This window comes from Macaca mulatta, chromosome X (assembly GCF_049350105.2).
Source record: "Macaca mulatta isolate MMU2019108-1 chromosome X, T2T-MMU8v2.0, whole genome shotgun sequence".
Classification (NCBI taxonomy): Eukaryota; Metazoa; Chordata; class Mammalia; order Primates; family Cercopithecidae; genus Macaca; species Macaca mulatta.
In genome coordinates this window covers 118,683,265-118,701,620 of record NC_133426.1, presented here as the reverse complement: position 1 = coordinate 118,701,620, position 18,356 = coordinate 118,683,265, and the positions used below count along the sequence as shown (strand labels likewise).

Below are 18,356 nucleotides of genomic sequence, written 5' to 3'. Positions count from 1 at the left end.
TATGACCTCAACAAAGCATTGCTGAATGAATGAATGAGTGAGTGAATGAATGAACTAAAAAGAAAAGCCACAGTATAATCTGTGCTGGTCTGACCATTTCTAGAGCACTGTGTTCACTTCTGAATATTACACTTTAAGAGAAACAAAGTACTTTATAACTAGAAGCAGACCAGTAGGATACTGCAAAATCTGGGAAGTAGTAACAGTGATTGAAGAAACTGAGAATAGTTAGGTAGAGGAATACATTACTGCTGACATTAAACATTTGAAAGTTGTCATGTGTAATAAAGAGGAGCTTTGCTTGATGCTGCTCTAGAGAGCAGAACTTGGGCCAGGGCATAAAAGTTATAGGCAGGTGATTTCAGCTGAACGTAGGAGAGTATTTGCTGAAAGTCAGTGTTCACCATGCAGGTGAGGAAGTGGTGAGTTTTCCATCTGCGGAGGTGCTGATTAACCGAACAATCACCTAACAAGGATACTGTCAAGGGGACTTTTTCATTGGGCTGGGGGTTATTCTAGATGGACTTTGGAGTTCTTTACAGGAGGTTCAAGATCTGGACCTTTCAGGGAAAGAATCGTGTCATTACATTAAAATTAGTTCTCAAAGTGATAATCTCAAAGAAGACAAAACGCTCTCATAATCAACATACTCATAACTTTCCCATGACCAGCACCCTCCTGTGCTTTTTATACATGACATTTCCACTATAGTCACTTTTTGGATTGCTCATTCAAGGTCCCTGTTCAAGTATTATTTTTTTTTCCTAAGAGAAGTATAGTTTTAAGCCAGTCAGTCATTATCATCAGCTTCTATTATAGTGCCTGGTATATATTAAGAATTATTTATTCAATGTGTTACCAGTCATTCACACCTTAGATCGTACAAATTTATCAGATTAAATTTACTTGCCTTAGAAAGACCCTGAAGAGGTAGACAACTGGACAGATAAGTTTGGAAAATTGTGAGAGGTCACAAGGGTTTTACCATTTAAGCTGCAGTCTTCATGACACACGGTGCAAGCTGTGCACAGATACGGCGACACTCTGAAGGTACTGATGTTTTCTTAGTTAGGTAGAAGGCCAGCCTTTCCTCCTCACAGACGAAGTCTAATGCTGGGCAGCAATCTGGGCTGGGATTTGCCCAGGCCATTTTGTGCCCTGGCCTTCTGCCAAGTCCATCGATATAGCTCTTTGAATCGCATCATTTAAGCCCACAAATGACACAGATTCTATTAGACAAACTCCTCCGGCCGGCAGCAATAAAAGAGAGAACATGATAAGCCCTCTGAGGCAGCCTGTTAGACCATTCTTAATCTTTCATGGTTAGAGAACTACATTGTAAGTGGGGTTCACTGGCAGAATGGCATGAAATACCGGCAGCTTTTCTTTCTTTAGTTAAGAATATACCTCGAGGCTTAGCTTTGGTTAATGGCAGATGAGTGCATCTGCCAAGTATAAAGGTAAACAGTAATGGGAAAAAAAACTTCCAAATAATGCATTCTTCTTTTTTTTCTTTTTTATTATACTTTAAGTTCTGGGGTACATGTGCACAACGTGCAGGTTTGTTACATATGTATACATGTGCCATGTTGGTGTGCTGCACCCATTAACTCGTCATTTACATTAGGTATATCTCCTAATGCTATCCCTCCCCCGCCCCTCCTCCCCACAATAGGCCCCGGTGTGTGATGTTCCCCTTCCTGTGTCCAAGTGATCTCATTGTTCAATTCCCACCTATGAGTGAGAACATGCACTGTTTGGTTTTCTGTTCTTGTGATAGTTTGCTGAGAATGATGGTTTCCAGCTGCATCCATGTCCCTACAAAGGACATGAACTCATCCTTTTTTATGGCTGCATAGTATTCCATGGTATATATGTGCCACATTTTCTTAATCCAGTCTGTCATTGATAAATATTTGGGTTGATTCCAAGTCTTTGCTACGGTGAATAGTGCCACAATAAACATACGTGTGCATGTGTCTTTATAGCAGCATGATTTATAATCCTTTGGGTATATACCCAGTAATGGGATGGCTGGGTCAAATGGTATTTCTAGTTCTAGATCCTTGAGGAATGGCCACACTGTCTTCCACAATGGTTGAACTAGTTTACAGTCCCACCAACAGTGTAAAAGCGTTCCTATTTCTCCACTTCCTCTCCAGCACCTGTTGTTTCCTGACTTTTTAATGATTGCCATTCTAACTGGTGTGAGATGGTATCTCATTGTGGTTTTGATTTGCTTTTCTCTGATGGCTAGTGATGATGAGCATTTTTTCACGTGTCTGTTGGCTGTATAAATGTCTTCTCTTGAGAAGTGTCTGTTCATATCCTTTGCCCACTTTTTGATGGGGTTGTTTGTTTTTTTCTTGTAAATTTGTTTGGGTTCTTTGTAGATTCTGGATATTACCCTTTGTCAGATGAGTAGATTGCAAAACTTTTCTCCCATTCTGTAGGTTGCCTGTTCACTCTGATGGTAGTTTCTTTTGCTGTGCAGAAGCTCTTTAGTTTAATTAGATTCCATTTGTCAATTTTGGCTTTTGTTGCCATTGCTTTTGGTGTTTTAGACATGAAGTCCTTGCCCATGCCTATTTCCTGAATGGTATTGCCTAGGATTTCTTCTAGGGTTTTTATGGTTTTAGGTCTAACATTTAAATCTCTAATCCATCTTGAATTAATTTTTGTATAAGATGTAAGGAAGGGATCCAGTTTCAGCTTTCTACTTATGGCTAGCCAGTTTATCCACCACCATTTATTAAATAGGGAATCCTTTCCCCATTTCTTGCTTTTGTCAGGTTTCTCAAAGATCAGATGGTTGTACATGTGTGCTATTATTTCTGAGGGCTCTGTTCTGTCCCACTGGTCTATATCTCTGTTTTGGTACCAGTACCATGCTGTTTTGGTTACTGTAGCCTTATAGTATAGTTTGAAGTCAGGTAGCGTGATGCCTCCAGCTTTGTTCTTTTGGCTTAGGACTGTCTTATCAATGCAGGCTCTGTTTTGGTTCCATGGGAACTCTAAAGTAGTTTTTTCCAATTTTGTGAAGAAAGTCATTGGTAGCTTAATGGGGATGGCATTGGATCTATAAATTACCTTGAGCAGTATGGCCATTTTCACGATATTGATTCTTCCTATCCATGAGCATGGAATATTCTTCCATTTGTTTGTGTCCTCTTTTATTTCATCGAGCAGTGGTTTGTAGTTTTCCTTGAAGAGGTCCTACACATCCCTTGTACATTGGACTCCTAGGTATTTTATTGTCTTCGAAGCAATAGTGAATGGGAGTTCACTCATGATTTGGCTCTCTGATTGTCTGTTATTGTTGTATAAGAATGCTAGTGACTTTTGCACATTGATTTTGTATCCTGAGACTTTGCTGAAGTTGCTTATTAGTTTAAGGAGATTTTGGGCTGAGATGATGGGGTTTTCTAAATATACAATCATGTCATCTGCAAACAGGGACAATTTGACTTCCTCTTTTCCTAATTGAATACCCTTTATTTCTTTCTCATGCCTGATTGCCCTGGCCAGGACTTCCAACACTATGTTGAATAGGAATGGTGAGAGAGGGCATCCCTGTGTTGTGCCAGTTTTCAAGGGGAATGCTTCCAATTTTTGCCCATTCAGTATGATATTGGTTGTGGGTTTGTCATAAATAGCTCTTATTATTTTGAGATATGTTCCATCAATAGCGAATTTATTGAGAGTTTTTATCATGAAGGGCTGTTGAATTTTGTTAAAGGCCTTTTCTACATCTATTGAGATAATCATGTGGTTTTTTTGTCTTTGGTTCTGTTTATATGCTGGGTTACATTTATTGATTTGCGTGTGTTGAACCAGCCTTGTATCCCAGGGATGAAGCCAACTTGATCATGGTGGGTAAGATTTTTGATGTGCTGCTGGATTCGGTTTGCTAGTATTTTATTGAGGATTTTTGCAATGATGTTCATCGGGGATATTGGTCTAAACTTCTCTTTTTTTGTTGTGTGTCTGCCAGGCTTTTGTATCAGGATGATGTTAGCCTCAGAAAATGAGTTAGGGAGGATTCCCTCTTTTTCTATTGATTGGAATAATTTCAGAAGGAATGATACCAGCTCCTCCTTGTACCTCTGGTAGAATTCGGCTGTGAATCCATCTGGTCCTGGAGTTTTTTTGGTTGGTAGGCTATTAATTATTGCCTCAATTTCAGAGCCTGTTATTGGTCTATTCAGGGATTCAACTTCTTCCTGGTGTAGTCTTGGGAGAGTGCATGTGTTCAGGAATTTATCCATTTCTTCTAGGTTTTCTAGTTTATTTGGTTGAGGTGTTGACAGTATTCTCTGATGGTAGTTTCTATTTCTGTGGGGTCGGTGGTGATATCCTCTTTATCATTTTTTATTGCGTCTATTTGTTTCTTCTCTCTTTTCTTCTTTATTAGTCTTGCTAGTGGTCTATCAATTTTGTTGATCTTTTCAAAAAACCACCTCCTGGATTCATTGATTTTTTGGAGGTTTTTTTGTGTCTCTATCTCCTCCAGTTCTGCTCTGATCTTAGTTATTTCTTGCCTTCTGCTAGCTTTTGAATGTGTTTGCTCTTGCTTCTCTAGTTCTTTTAATTGTGATGTTAGGGTGTCCATTTTAGATCTTTCCTGCTTTCTCTTGTGGGCATTTAGTGCTATAAATTTCCCTCTACACACTGCTTAAATGTGTCCCAGAGATTCTGGTACGTTGTATCTTTGTTCTCATTGGTTTCAAAGAACATCTTGATTTCTGCCTTCATTTCGTTATGTACCCAGTAGTCATTCATGAGCAGGTTGTTCAGTTTCCATGTAGTTGAGTGGTTTTGATTGAGTTTCTTAATCCTGAGCTCTAGTTTGATGGCACTGTGATCTGAGAGAAAATTTGTTATAATTTCTGTTCTTGTACATTTGCTGAGGAGAACTTTACTTCCAACTATGTGGTCAATTTTGGAGTAAGTGCGATGTGGTGCTGAGAAGAATGTATATTCTGTTGATTTGGGGTGGAGAATTCTGTAGATGTCTATTAGGTCTGCTTGGTGCAGAGTTGAGTTCAATTCCTGGATATCCTTGTTAACTTTCTGTCTCGTTGATCTAATGTTGACAGTGGGGTGTTAAAGTCTCCCATTGTGTGGGAGTCTAAGTCCCTTCGTAAGTCTCTAAGGACTTGCTTTATGAATCTAGGTGCTCCTGTATTGGGTGCATATATATTTAGGATAGTTAGCTCTTCTTGTTGAATTGATCCCTTTACCATTATGTAATAGGCCTTCTTTGTCTCTTTTGATCTTTGTTGGTTGAAAGTCTGTTTTATCAGAGACTAGGATTGCAACCCCTGCCTTTTTTTGTTTTCCATTTGCTTGGTAGATCTTCCTCCATCCCTTTATTTTGAGCCTCTGTGTGTTGCTGCACATGAGATGGGTCTCCTGGATACAGGAAATGGATGTGTCTTGACTGTTTTTCCAATTTGCCACCCTGTGTCTTTTAATTAGAGCATTTAGCCCATTTACATTTAAGGTTAATATTGTTATGTGTGAACTTGATCTTGTTATTATGATGTTAGCTGGTTATTTTGCTAATTAGTTGATGTAGTTTCTTCCTAGCATTGATTGTCTTTACATTTTGGCATGTTTTTGCAGTGGCTGGTATCGGTTGCTCCTTTCCATGTTTAGTGCTTCCTCCAGGAGCTCTTGTAGGGCAGGCCTGTTGGTGACAAAATCTCTCAGCATTTGCTTGTCTGTAAAGGATTTTATTTCTCCTTCACTTATGAAGCTTAGTTTGGCTGGATATGAAATTCTGGGTTGAAAATTCTTTTCTTTCAGAATGTTGAATATTGGCCCCCACTCTCTTCTGGCTTGGAGAGTTTCTGTTGAGAGATCCACTGTAAGTTTTACGGGCTTCCCTTTGTGGGTAACCCGACCTTTCTCTCTGACTGCCCTTAACATTTTACCTTCATTTCAACTTTGGTGAATCTGACAATTATGTGTCTTGGAGTTGCTCTTCTCAAGGAATATCTTTGTGGCGTTCTCTGTATTTCCTGAATTTGAATCTTGCTAAGTTGGGGAAGTTCTCCTGGATAATATCCTGCAGAGTGTTTTCCAACTTGGTTCCATTCTCCCCGTCACTTTCAGGTACACCAATCAGACGTACATTTGGTCTTTTCACATAGCCCCATATTTCTTGGAGGCTTTGTTCATTTCTTTTTACTCTTTTTTCTCTAAACTTCTCTTCTCGCTTCATTTCATTCATTTGATCTTCAATCACTGATACCCATTCTTCCAGTTGATCGAGTCAGTTACTGAAGCTTGTGCTTTTGTCACATAGTTCTCGTGTCATGGTTTTCATCTCTATCGGTTCGTTTATGGACTTCTCTGCCTTGGTTATTCTAGTTAGCCATTTGTCAGTCTTTTTTCAAGGTTTTTAGTTTCTTTGTGCTGGGTTCGTAATTCCTCCTTTAGCTCGGAGAAGTTTGATTGTCTGAAGTCTTCTTCTCTCAACTCATCAAAGTCATTCTCTGTCCAGCTTTGTTCCATTGCTGATGAGGAGCTGTGTTCCTTTGGAGGGGGAGAGGTGCTGTCACTTTTAGAATTTCCAGCTTTTCTGTACTGCTTTTTCTCCATCTTTGTGGTTTTATCTACCTTTGGTCTTTGATGATGGTGACGTACAGATGGGGTTTTGGTGTGGATGCCCTTTCTGTTTGTTATTTTTCCTTTTAACAGTCAGGACCCTCAGCTGCATGTCTGTTGGAGTTTGCTCGAGGTCCACTCCAGACCATTTGCCTGGGTATCAGCAGCAGAGGTTGCAGAAGAGTGAATATTGCTGAATAGTAAATGTTGCTGTCTAATCGTTCCTCTGGAAGCTTCGTCTCAGAAGTGTACCTGGCCGTGTGAGGTGTGAGGTGTCAGTCTGCCCCTAGTGGGGGATGTCTCCCAGTTAGGCTACTCAGGGGTCAGGGATCCACCTGAGCAGACAATCTCAAACTTCCGTTCTCAGATCTCAAGCCCCGTGCTGGGAACACCACTACTCTCTTCAAAGCTGTCAGACAGGGACATTTACATCTGCAGAGGTTTCTGCTGCCTTTTGTTTGGCTATTCCCTGTCCCCAGAGGTGGAGTCTACAGAGGCAAGCAGGCCTCCTTGAGATTCGGTGGGCTCCACCCAGTTCCAGCTTCCCAGCTGCTTTGTTTAGCTACTTAAGCCTCAGCAATGGCGAGCGCCCTTCCCCCAGCCTTGCTGCCGCCTTGCAGTTAGATCTCAGACTGCTGTGCTAGCAATGAGGGAGGCTCCGTGGGTGTGGGATCCTCTGCCAGGCACAGGATGTAATCTCCTGGTGTACCATTTGCTAAGACCCTTGGTAAAGCGCACTATTAGGGTGGGAGTGACCTGATTTTCCAGGTGTTGGGTGTCACAGTTTCCCTTGGCTAGGACAGGGAATTCCCTTCCCCCTTGCACTTCCCGGGTGAGACGATGCCTCACCCTGCTTTGACTCTCACTCTTTGGGCTGCATCCACTGTCCTGCCCCTACTGTCAAACACGTCCCAGTGAGAAGACCCCGGTACCTCAGTTGGAAATGCAGAAATCACCTGTCTTCCGTGTTGCTCATGCTGGGAGCTGGAAGCTGGAGCTATTCCCATTCGGCCATCTTGGCATGGATCCCCAAATAATACATTCTTAAAAGATACCAGAAACTCCATCACTAGCTACTTATTCTCAGAATGATGGCACAGTAGGCCTAACAGCAAGCATGCAGAGAAAGGATTGGCCTCTGAGCCTGGAGTGAGGCTGAGGCTAAACCTATGAGTGAGGGTCAGGTGGCTGCGGCTGGGGGGATTGGAAAAGGGCAAAGAATTAGGCAAGTCATTAGACAGCTATGAGTCTGCATGTCAACAGACAATGCAGGAAATCCATTTTTGCATTATTCTCTATTCATAGTATAGAGGTGGGCATGACTACTTAACAGAGATTTCCAAGGCTGGATAACAGACCTTTCCTTTACCCTCCATCACTTCACCCCCATTCTTTTAGCCAGACATTGCTTTAATTCCAAAGACACAGCAATGTTCCTAATGAAGGAATTCATGTTAATATATTACTCGTGTTTAGCCATGTGATTTATTATTTCATCCAGGGGTAGTTTTGGCAATGTAGTCCCTTAAAGCAAGAGTGACTCTAATGGTACAATCTCAGGCAAACCCTTGTAGATTTATTTTTTCTAAAGAGGAATACTATTAAGGCCTCTTATAACAGAGACCACTGGAAAATTGTATAGACCAGACTAATTCCAACTGCAGGAGATGAAAATTAAAACTGGACTTTGAACTGACTATATATCATCCAATTATACTTGCCTCAAATTACAGATTAGCATGATTTTACTGTTGTCTCTCTTCACTACTTTAACCCATGCATCTGGCACATAGTGAGAATTCAATGAACGGTAACTGTTTGTTGCCTTCATTATGATTACCATTAGAGGCAGTGGTAGTAATAGTGCCACTCTAGTACCTGGCACCATGCCTGGGCCATGTTAAATATTCAAAACTAATGATAATTTTTATAACTTTATTGCCCCGGCTTCTGGCATAGTGCCTGGCACATAATAGGGCACCAATTTAGTTAGTTTCCTTCATTCTCACCTTTCCCTGGGATGCAATATTCTTCTGCTTCCCCCACAACTGTGCCTTACTAAAGGAGTTGCAGATCTTCCTGTAGCAGTAATGCTTCCTGTAGCAATAACACCACCAGTGACACCATCTGAAAGGACATCTAGCCTTTTCTTCCATGGTAGCCTCTTAAATGGCAAATGGGTAGCAAGTGTTCAAGACCATTTTCAGATGGGGATACCAAGATTATGAGCTATTGCCTTGGAATGTTAGCTCACTTCTAATCCCTTTATTCTATTAAGTTGAAAAAATAAGACCCCTCACATTCCCCCCAACCCATCACCCAACTAGGCCATAACTGGTCTCATCATCTTTCTTGTTGTACTCGGCAGTGCCTGGACTGCCCCCACACTTTCATGTTTAATTCATCCTCCAAGGATTAGTCTAAGAGCTACCATCTTTATGAAACTTTCTGTGAGACCTCCAGCCTTCAATGAGCAGGGTTGTGTTGTTTCCTGTCCCCCAGCAGGGGCTAGCAGAGTGCTAGACACAATAGAGGCTCTCAGTGTGTTTGTACTGATTAAATAAATAGAAGCTAATTGGGTTGTTGATCCTCACTTTAGGAGGTCACACTATCCCTTCTCTCTCCAACTCATGTTTGTTTACAAGGTAAAGGCAGGGAGGCAGTCTACAATTAGTATCATTAAAGTTTTGTGCTGTGTATTGGCAAATATAAGTGCTGCTTTCCTTTAGCCACTTTCACTACTTTCACTTTACTTGAAAGTAGTGAAAGAATGTATCAGTGCTTCTTGAGGCAGTGAAACAGCACCCTGTTCTCCTGGGGTTTAGATGTGGAGAGAAATTTGTCATTTGGACCTGCTCAGGGCAAGAGGCAACACTCACCTTCAAATACTAATTTCCCAGAGGTTAACAAGCACGTGAATTGCAAATGCCACTTGATATAAGATATGCCTCTCCCTCTGCCAAAGTAGGGATGTCATTACCTGGAAGACTGAGGTAAATGTTTGTGGAAGCTTCACGTCTTTATCTTTTCTTACAACCAGAAGGTGAGAAAAGAGGCTCTTTATCACATTTCCATGTCCTTTAGCTGGAAAAACAGTTAAGTAATTGGAATAGGTCCATCCAAACTTAGTCTCCAGAGGGGCCTGGAGGCCTCAGGGATGAGAGGAAAAGTGGAGCCAACACCCAATAGATCTGAGCCTCATTTTCTCCCTTGGAGAGGATAATCATTCCCATCTCACAGGGATACTACAGGGAGTTAATGAGGAATGTGTATAAATTTTATCTGTAAACCATGAGGCAAGAGCTCTATACTGTGATTCATTCTATGTGATTGAAGACAAAGGCTGTCTTTTTACCTTCATCTCCCAGAGAAAGTTTAAACACATTGTAGGAGCTCAATAAGTAGGTTTTTACTTTAAAATGAACTCAATTAAATATAACCTGGATTTAGGTATGATACAAATAAAACAGACCATTCACTTATCAGAATTTAATCAAACGGATTCTCAGATCTGTTAGCTTTTCATTTGAAACGGCAGAGGAAAGAATCATGAGAGGGCACAGAGAGTACATGCTTATCTTTTGCAGTTAGCTTTGGCCTATTGGAGTCAATACCCCTTCCCCCAGTGAGCAGCAGCAAGAAGCAGGGTTGTAGTTAGAACTGAAATAGGATTTCAATGCAGGATGTGCATCTGGGACAGTTGCAAATGTAATCTTGAAAATTAGCATAGGACCAGAGACCTAGAGCCTGAAGGAAATTGACCAAAGATGATTTCCACCTTTGCATCACTAACCAGAAGTGTTACCGTGAGTATTCTCAGGCACCAAAAGAGAAGGAAGGTGGGAACTAGCTTATGTCATGTCGTAGGAGGTTTACCCAATGCCAGTTGCTTTGATAATGTATATCTTATTTAACTCTCACAATAGCTTTATGAGGTAGGAATTATTCTGTAGCACAGGACCTGGCACACAGTAAGCCGTCACTAAATGATAAATGCTAGTAATATTATTAAGATTGATAACCTTAGTAATAATAAATAAAGCACAGAGGGCTTGAGTAACTTACTTAAGGCCACAGAACTGGTAAGTCATAAAACCAGGATTTAAGCCCAGGTCTTCCTGACCCCAAAGCCTGGGCTTTTTCTGTTATACTTCTTTGTAAGAGGAAAAAAGATTGTGTCATTGAAGTAGTTTAGGATTTTCTAACCCTTTAGCAGGGCTGCCTCCATAACTGGCCACTTGAGACCTCCAGGTATCTAAGGATATTTTTGGTCTTTCTCTGTTTTCTCACTCAGCTTTCTAAATTGCTATGAACCATGGCCCAGCTGTACTACAAAAAGGTCAACTACTCACCGTACAGAGACCGCATCCCCCTGCAAATTGTGAGGGCTGAGACAGAGCTCTCTGCGGAGGAGAAGGCCTTCCTCAATGCTGTGGAGAAGGGGGACTATGCCACCGTGAAGCAGGCCCTTCAGGAGGCTGAGATCTACTATAATGTCAACATCAACTGCATGGATCCCCTGGGCCGGAGTGCCCTGCTCATTGCCATTGAGAACGAGAACCTGGAGATCATGGAGCTACTGCTGAACCACAGTGTGTATGTGGGTGATGCATTGCTCTATGCCATACGCAAGGAAGTGGTGGGCGCTGTGGAGCTTCTGCTCAGCTACAGGCGGCCCAGTGGAGAGAAGCAGGTAAGAGAAATTCTTACAGGCTGGGAAATAGCCAGGAACAACAGGGCACCAAATCAGAAGCCCTGAAACTAGGGAAGGTTAGGTGGTCTGGAATTGAGAAACCCTATCTCGGAAATTGCACCAGTGATCTCAGGTAGCATCCAGAGCTACCCTACGTGGCCCATGCTGAGTTTTACTGATTTACCTTTTCCTTATAACTGTTTGCCCATATACATTCAGTACTCACTCAATGTACTTAGCAACCCAATGATGTGTTCTTTGTTTCCAGACTATTCAAGCCCCTTCTAACCTTCGTACACCCTGCTTTCTATCTTCAGTTTCCTCCTCTACTCAAAGATTATATTCTAGAAAAGGAGAGACAAAATACAGACTTGGGCTTTCTGCTTCTCATCAGCCTCTCTCTGAAGACAATACAGGAGGCCTTTAAACTTGAGTGCCATAGTGCAGATGCTTATGGAATAAGGCCTCGTATATTTTCCCAGTACCTGTCAAGTGACTGCATTCCACCTCTAGATGTTTGGGGTTTTGCCTCTGTGATTCTCATATCTTCCAAGGCACCTAGGTTTGATACTCTGAAGTCATCTTTTATTTGTCTGTCTCCCTTGCCCCCATGTTCAATCCCCGAGTCCTGTGGTTCCTTCCTTCCAAATATCTTTCATATAATTTCTCTCCTCTCTAGTTCATCTTTCACCAGTCTGACTCTGGCTCTCAACATCTCTCTCTTAGATGAGTGGTTCCTAAAGTGTGGTCCCTTGACTAGCAGCATCAGCATCACCTGGGAACTTGTTAGAAGTGCAAATTCTCAGGCCTCCGCCACAGCCCTGTTGAATCAGAAACTCTGGGATGGGGCCCCAACAAGCCCTCCAGAAGATTCTCATGTGCAATCAAGTTTGAGAACTGCTGTCCTAGATTAATATGAAGCTCTTCTAACCAGTCTCCTTGTCTCTAGCATGTTCCCCTCTCTCAAATCCCGAGCAATAATGCTGCCTTATTCTCCCTAAAATAGCATTATGAGCCTGTCATTCCTGTGCATCCTTTTGCAGCTTCCCTTCTGCCGTCTAAAGGTTGACTGAAAATGAACTCACAATAGGCAGATGAATAGGAGAAACGGGCATACAAAATTTATTAACAGGCATATGGACATGGGAACCGTGCACAAAGTTTGAGGCTCAAAGAAATGTTAGATGTTTGAGACATAAATACTCTCTTCATAGGGGAGAAATGTATGGACCTGGGAGGCAAACATTATTATATAAATGATTATCTTTGGACTCTGGATGGTGCCAAGAAGTTAAGGAAAAGTGAGGGGTGAAACTGCACAAGAACTAATGCTGTCTTTTTTTTTTTTTTTTAATTTCCATGGATTATTGCAGAGCAGGTAATGTTTGGTTACATGAGTAAGTTCTTTAGTGGAAATTTGGGAGATCTTGGTGCACCCATCACCTGAGCAGTATATACTACAGCCTATTTGTAGTCTTTTATTCCTCTCCCCCTTCCCACCCTTGCCCCCTGAGTCCCCAAAGTCCATTGTGTCATTCTTATGCCTTTGCATCCTTATAGCTTAGCTCCCACTTATGAGTGAGAACACACGATGTTTGTTTTTCCATTCCTGAATTACTTCACTTAGGAAAATGGTCTCCAGTCTCATCCAGGTGGCTGCATATGCCATTAATTAATTCCTTTTTTTTTTTTTTTTTTGGAGACAGAGTCTCACTCAGTCGCCCAGGCTGGAGTGCAGTGGTGTGATCTCGCCTCACTGCAAGCTCCACCTCCTGGGTTGATGCCATTCTCCTGCCTCAGCCTCCCGAGTAGCTGGGACTACAGGCACCTGCCACCATGCCTGGCTAATTTTTTTGTATTTTTAGTAGAGAAAGGGTTTCACCGTGTTAGCCATGAGGGTTTTGAGCTCCTCACCTCGTGATCCACACTCCTCAGCCTCCCAAAGTGCTGGGATTACAGGCGTGAGCCACCGCGCCTGGCCAATTCATTACTTTTTATGGCTGAGTAGTATTCCATGGTATATATATGCCACAGTTTCTTTATCCACTAGTTGATCGATGGGCATTTGGGTTGGTTCCACGTTTTTGCAATTGTGAATTGTTCTGCTATAAAAATGCATGTGCAAATATCTTTTTCATATAATAACTTCTTTTCCCTTGGGTAGATACCCAGTAGTAGGATTGCTGGATCAAATGATAGTTCTACTTTTAGTTCTTTAAGGAATCTCCATACTGTTTTCCATAGTGGTTGTACTAGTTTACATTCACACCAGCAACATAGAAGTGTTCCCTGTTCACTGCATCCACGCCAACATCTACTATTTTTTTAATTTTTTGATTATGGCCATTCTAGCAGGAGTGAGGTGGTATCACACTGTGGTTTTGATTTGCATTTCCCTGATCATCAGTGATGTTGAGCATTTTTTCATATGTTTGTTGGCCATCTGTATATCTTCTTTTGAGAATTGTCTATTCATGTCTTTAGCCCACTTTTTGATGGGATTGTTTTTGTTGTTGTTGATTTGCTTGAGATTTTCATTGTGGATTCTGGATATTAGTCCTTTGTCAGATGTATAGATTGTGAAGATTTTTTTCCCACTCTGTGAGTTCTTTGTTAACTCTGCTGACTGTTCCTTTTGCTGTGCAAAAGCTCTTTAGCTTAATTAAGTTCCAGCAATTGATCTTTATTTTTATTGCATTTGCTTTTGGATTCTTGGTCATGGAATCCTTGCCTAAGACAATATCTAGAAGGGTTTTTCCAATGTTATCTTCTAGAATTTTTAGAGTTTCAGGTCTTAGGTTTAAGTCCTTAATCCATCTTGAGTTGATTTTTGTATGAGGTGAGAGATGAGGATCCAGTTTCATTCTCCTACATGTGGCTCGCCAATTACCCCAACACCATTTGTTAAAAAGGGTGTCCTTTCCCCACTTTATGTTTTCTTATTATGCAGATAAAGTCCCCTAGGTAATCTCTTGGAGCTGCCCTCAGACAAATACATGAAAAGTCCATTGGGTCATGGTGATGACCGCCTGTCTCTTCTCCGTGGTTGATCTTTCTTGGTTATTTGATTAGATTTCTAGGGAGGGAGTCTTAAGACAACTGCATTTCTTTTGGAAAGAAGCTTCTTTACTCAGATAAGGAAGTTACAGAGTCTCTCAGGGTGTATCCTTAAAAAGGATCAGAGAGACAGGGAAGTGGACAAAGGTCAGAAAGAGAGAGCTCAGTTTTGAGGCTTATTTTTGAAGTCTTTCCACTTTCCTTTTTTTTTTTTTTTTTTTTTTTTTTTGGAGATGGAGTCTCACTCTGTCACCCAGGCTGGAGTGCAGTGGTGCAGTGGCAGCTCACTGCAATCTCCACATCCTGGGTTCAAGCAATTCTCCTGCCTCAGCCTCCCAAGTAGCTAGGACTAGAGGCACACACCGCCATGCCCGGCTAATTTTTTTATTTCAGTAGAGAGAGGGTTTCACCGTGTTGCCCAGGCTGGTCTCGAACTCCTGAGCTCAGGCAATCCGCCCACCTCAGCCTCCCAAAGTGCTAGGCTTACAGGTGTGAGTCACTGTGCCCAGTGGTCTTTCCATTTTTCAAAGCACTCAGCATGCTTAAGTGCCATATTTTGGGGAATTATTTTCTGTACCCCAACATTTTCAATAACTACAATGTCTCCTCATTAGAAAAGTAACCAATCCATGAAGCTTGGCACCTCAATGCCCTCATGCAATGGTCTTTCCAGTCCTGTATTCCCCTAGCCCCTTCTAAACACCCCTCAAGTCAGAGAGGTCTCTCTTCACTGTCTCTCTTCTTTAGGAACACAGAATTAGGCACATAGTAGGGACAAAAAAAATACTGAATCATCAAAATTGGAATACCTCAACACTTTCCAAAAAGTAGAAATAATACATAACAAACCCAAAATTGCAAATTTCTTAGAAATAGTAATAATAGAAACACTCAGCATAAAATCTAATGGTATACGGCCAAAGCTGAATTTAAAAGAAATTCATAGCTTTCATATTTGCCTAATCAAACAAAAAAAGAATGAAAATAAACTTAATTATAACTCACAGACTAAGAATTGTAATAAATGGAGCAGAAAGCAAAGACACTATGTTATAATAAAAGTTCCTTGAGTAAAGGGCCTGAATCCCCCTCTGCCATCAGCATTTAACACAGTATCAAGAGAGTAGGACTCTCTCGTTCACTGCTGTATTACATCACTAGAAAAGTTATTGGTACATCACCAACACTTCATAAATGTTTATTTAATGAATGAGTAACATACAACCCACACTGTGCTAAGTATCTGACATGGCTTATCCTATTCAATCCTCTTAGCAACTCTATTAGGTAGACAGTATTATTATCATCCCTATTTTACCATAAGAAAAATTGAGGCCGGCTACAGTGGCTCATACCTGTAATCCCAGCACTTTGGGATTTACCCGAGGTGGGCAGATCACTTGAGCTCAGGAGTTCAAGACCAGCCTGGGAGAAACCTGGTCTCTACTTAAAATACAAAAATTAGCTGGGTGTGGTAGCACAGGCCTGTAATCCCAGCTACTCAGGAGGCTAAGACAGGAGAATCGCTTGAACCCAGGAAACGGAGGGTGCAGTGAGCCAAGATCGTGCCGCTGTATTCCAACCTGGGTGGCAGAGAGACACTGGCTCTCAAAAAAAAAAAAAAAAATAAATAAATAAGAAAATTTGAGTCACAGGATGATAAGTTCAATTGTCCAAGATCATAGCTAGTAAATGTGAGAGCCAGCATTCGAACCCAGGCATCCTAGCTCTTGAACACACTCTCTTAACCACTAAGCCACACTGCTTCCCTAGCAGTCTGAGTAAGTCAGGATTCCCAGCACAGAAGTTCTGAGACAAAGTAGATCAATGGAGGATATATCAGCCCTCTGGAAAGGAAGGACCTGAAGGATTTGGATGACTAGCAAAGCAGAGAGGTGTGAATATGTTCCTGACTTGACTCAGTCCACCTCACCATCCCCATTAAAACTGATATGCTTTATTCCCCATTTCCCCAGAGCCCTGCCAAGTGCCTGGGTGATTTAATGTGCTATTCTACACTAAGGCTTACCCAGCTACCCTACTCCAGAATGACCTTCCCCACCTCTGAGAATCTGCAGCCCATTGGCTCTTCCCTTCACTTGACACCACTCACATATCATTTTGTATTATTGGCTAGCCTTACTTGTGTAAATGTCTGATCTCTATAATTAGATTGCTTCTCAAATGTGAGGCAAAAATCCAATGCTCAATGGTTTCCATGTTTCCCTCATCAGTACTTAACCCAGTGCCTAGTACATGATGGGTGATATATAAATGTTTGCTGAGGAACATAAAAGAGTTAAGTGAATTTTCCAGAAAAGCATATGGCTTGCTGATTGAACAAGACCCTCTGGACTTTCATATTCAACTTGATTTAACTTCATTACTGTTTTGGGAATGAGGAGATCACAGAGAAGTTTCCAAGAAGGAGGCTAGTAATGCCAGCTCTGCCTGAGTTTTGAAAGTGGGCCAGGTTCTCATTTGATGGCCCTCATTTCCTCCATCTTTCCTCCATGCTCTAGTGAATGCTGAGACTCTACCAGTCAGGAAGAAAGACACTAGGCAAACTTATACTAAAGTGCAAGCAAAGGCATGACCTCCCTGGGGAAAGGTAGTATTAACTTTACAGGAATGAACCCACTGACAGTGGAAAGTCAATCCTATGGAACCTGGGTAAAGCTACCTGGCTCAGGCAGGTTTTTATCAGGACCCTTTCATACACATTCCCCATATAAGACCTACTTTGTCCATACTTAGATATCACACTGTATGTACAAACCCACAAAGTTAGCAGCTCCATTCACAAGTCTCTTCAGCAGCCTTCTCCTCCCTTTCTCCTCTCTCCTTCTAACCCCCACCATGAGCCTCTGCTAAATTTCATTTTCTTCCATTGCTCTGACAATCGCTGTGATAAGTCATACGTCAGTAACTATAACTGTCACAGTACTGGAGCCCTGTCTTTCTGAGAGATAGAAACGAAGTTTGTTTACCTGGGAGCCGTCAGGGATGTGAGCAAACAGACCTTCTGAAGGACCTTTGGTCCAGATGGACAAGCCATTTTCAGGAAGGCCTTTCTCCCACACATGGAATTCAAACAACTGTTCTTTTTCACCGAGTCCCTCCCTTATCTCTCCAGGAGATTGGGCACAGTCGACCTCCATCACTCTTGGGAAGATAAACCACTGCCTTCCTTGGCTTTACTGGGCAAGGGCTTTAGCTCCAGGCTAGCAGTAAGAAGCTGTCTGCTCTGTCCTTATCCCAGACTCTTGTGCTCTTCCCCCTCTTTTAGTCTATCATCTCAGACAAAGGTCAGGGGCTGGGCATAAGGGACTGACAGTAACTTCAAGGATCAACTTTGATATGGAGACCTTCATTTTTAATAAGATGAAATCTTTAAAAAGATGATCATACTGTATCAGGTAGAATTTTCTGCACCAAACAGGGGTGTGTGTGTCTATGTATGTCTGTATATGTGTACATTATATGTTACTCTGTGGTCTTGCTATGCCAGAAATCTGACCCTCTTGGCCCACTCCCTAATCACTGTGGCCTATTTACTTAGGGGTAGATTTTGACAACCTGAGAAATTTGTGATTTTTGTTGGGTAAATCATCTGAAATTGGTCTCAGAATTCAAAATTCTTGAGACAACATAAGGTCTAATGCCCACTATTTCTGGTCTATTATGCTTGCTACCTTTGAACCACTGACTGTGGAAACCACTAGAGGAGTACTGCCATCAGGGAGAGCAAATCCAATCGCAATTCAGAGAGGAGACTCATGTCTGTGCATGCTCAAAACCAGCTCTAAATCAATTGTTGTGCACATGAGAAACTTGTCAAAATGCAGATTTCTGAGCCCCACTACATACCTACGGAATCAGAATCTTGGAGTTTAGGCCTGAAATTAGAATTTTAACAAATGCGCCTCCACCTGTTTCTAGGTAAGAGGTCCATGTACCTCTCTGTATTTGTTTCCTAGGGCTGCCATAA

At 41.8% G+C, this 18,356-nt stretch overlaps 1 protein-coding gene across 1 annotated transcript in view; it reads left to right on the top strand.

Annotated features, from left to right (window-relative positions):
- The first annotated feature begins 10,930 nt into the window (after positions 1–10,930).
- The window catches only part of TRPC5 (transient receptor potential cation channel subfamily C member 5), a 200,280-nt gene continuing 192,854 nt past the window's right edge, over positions 10,931–18,356 (top strand). Inside the window, exon 1 of the mRNA XM_001101078.4 lies at positions 10,931–11,308. Within this exon, the coding sequence (XP_001101078.1) occupies positions 10,931–11,308 (378 nt within the window). The remainder of the gene's footprint in view (positions 11,309–18,356) is intronic.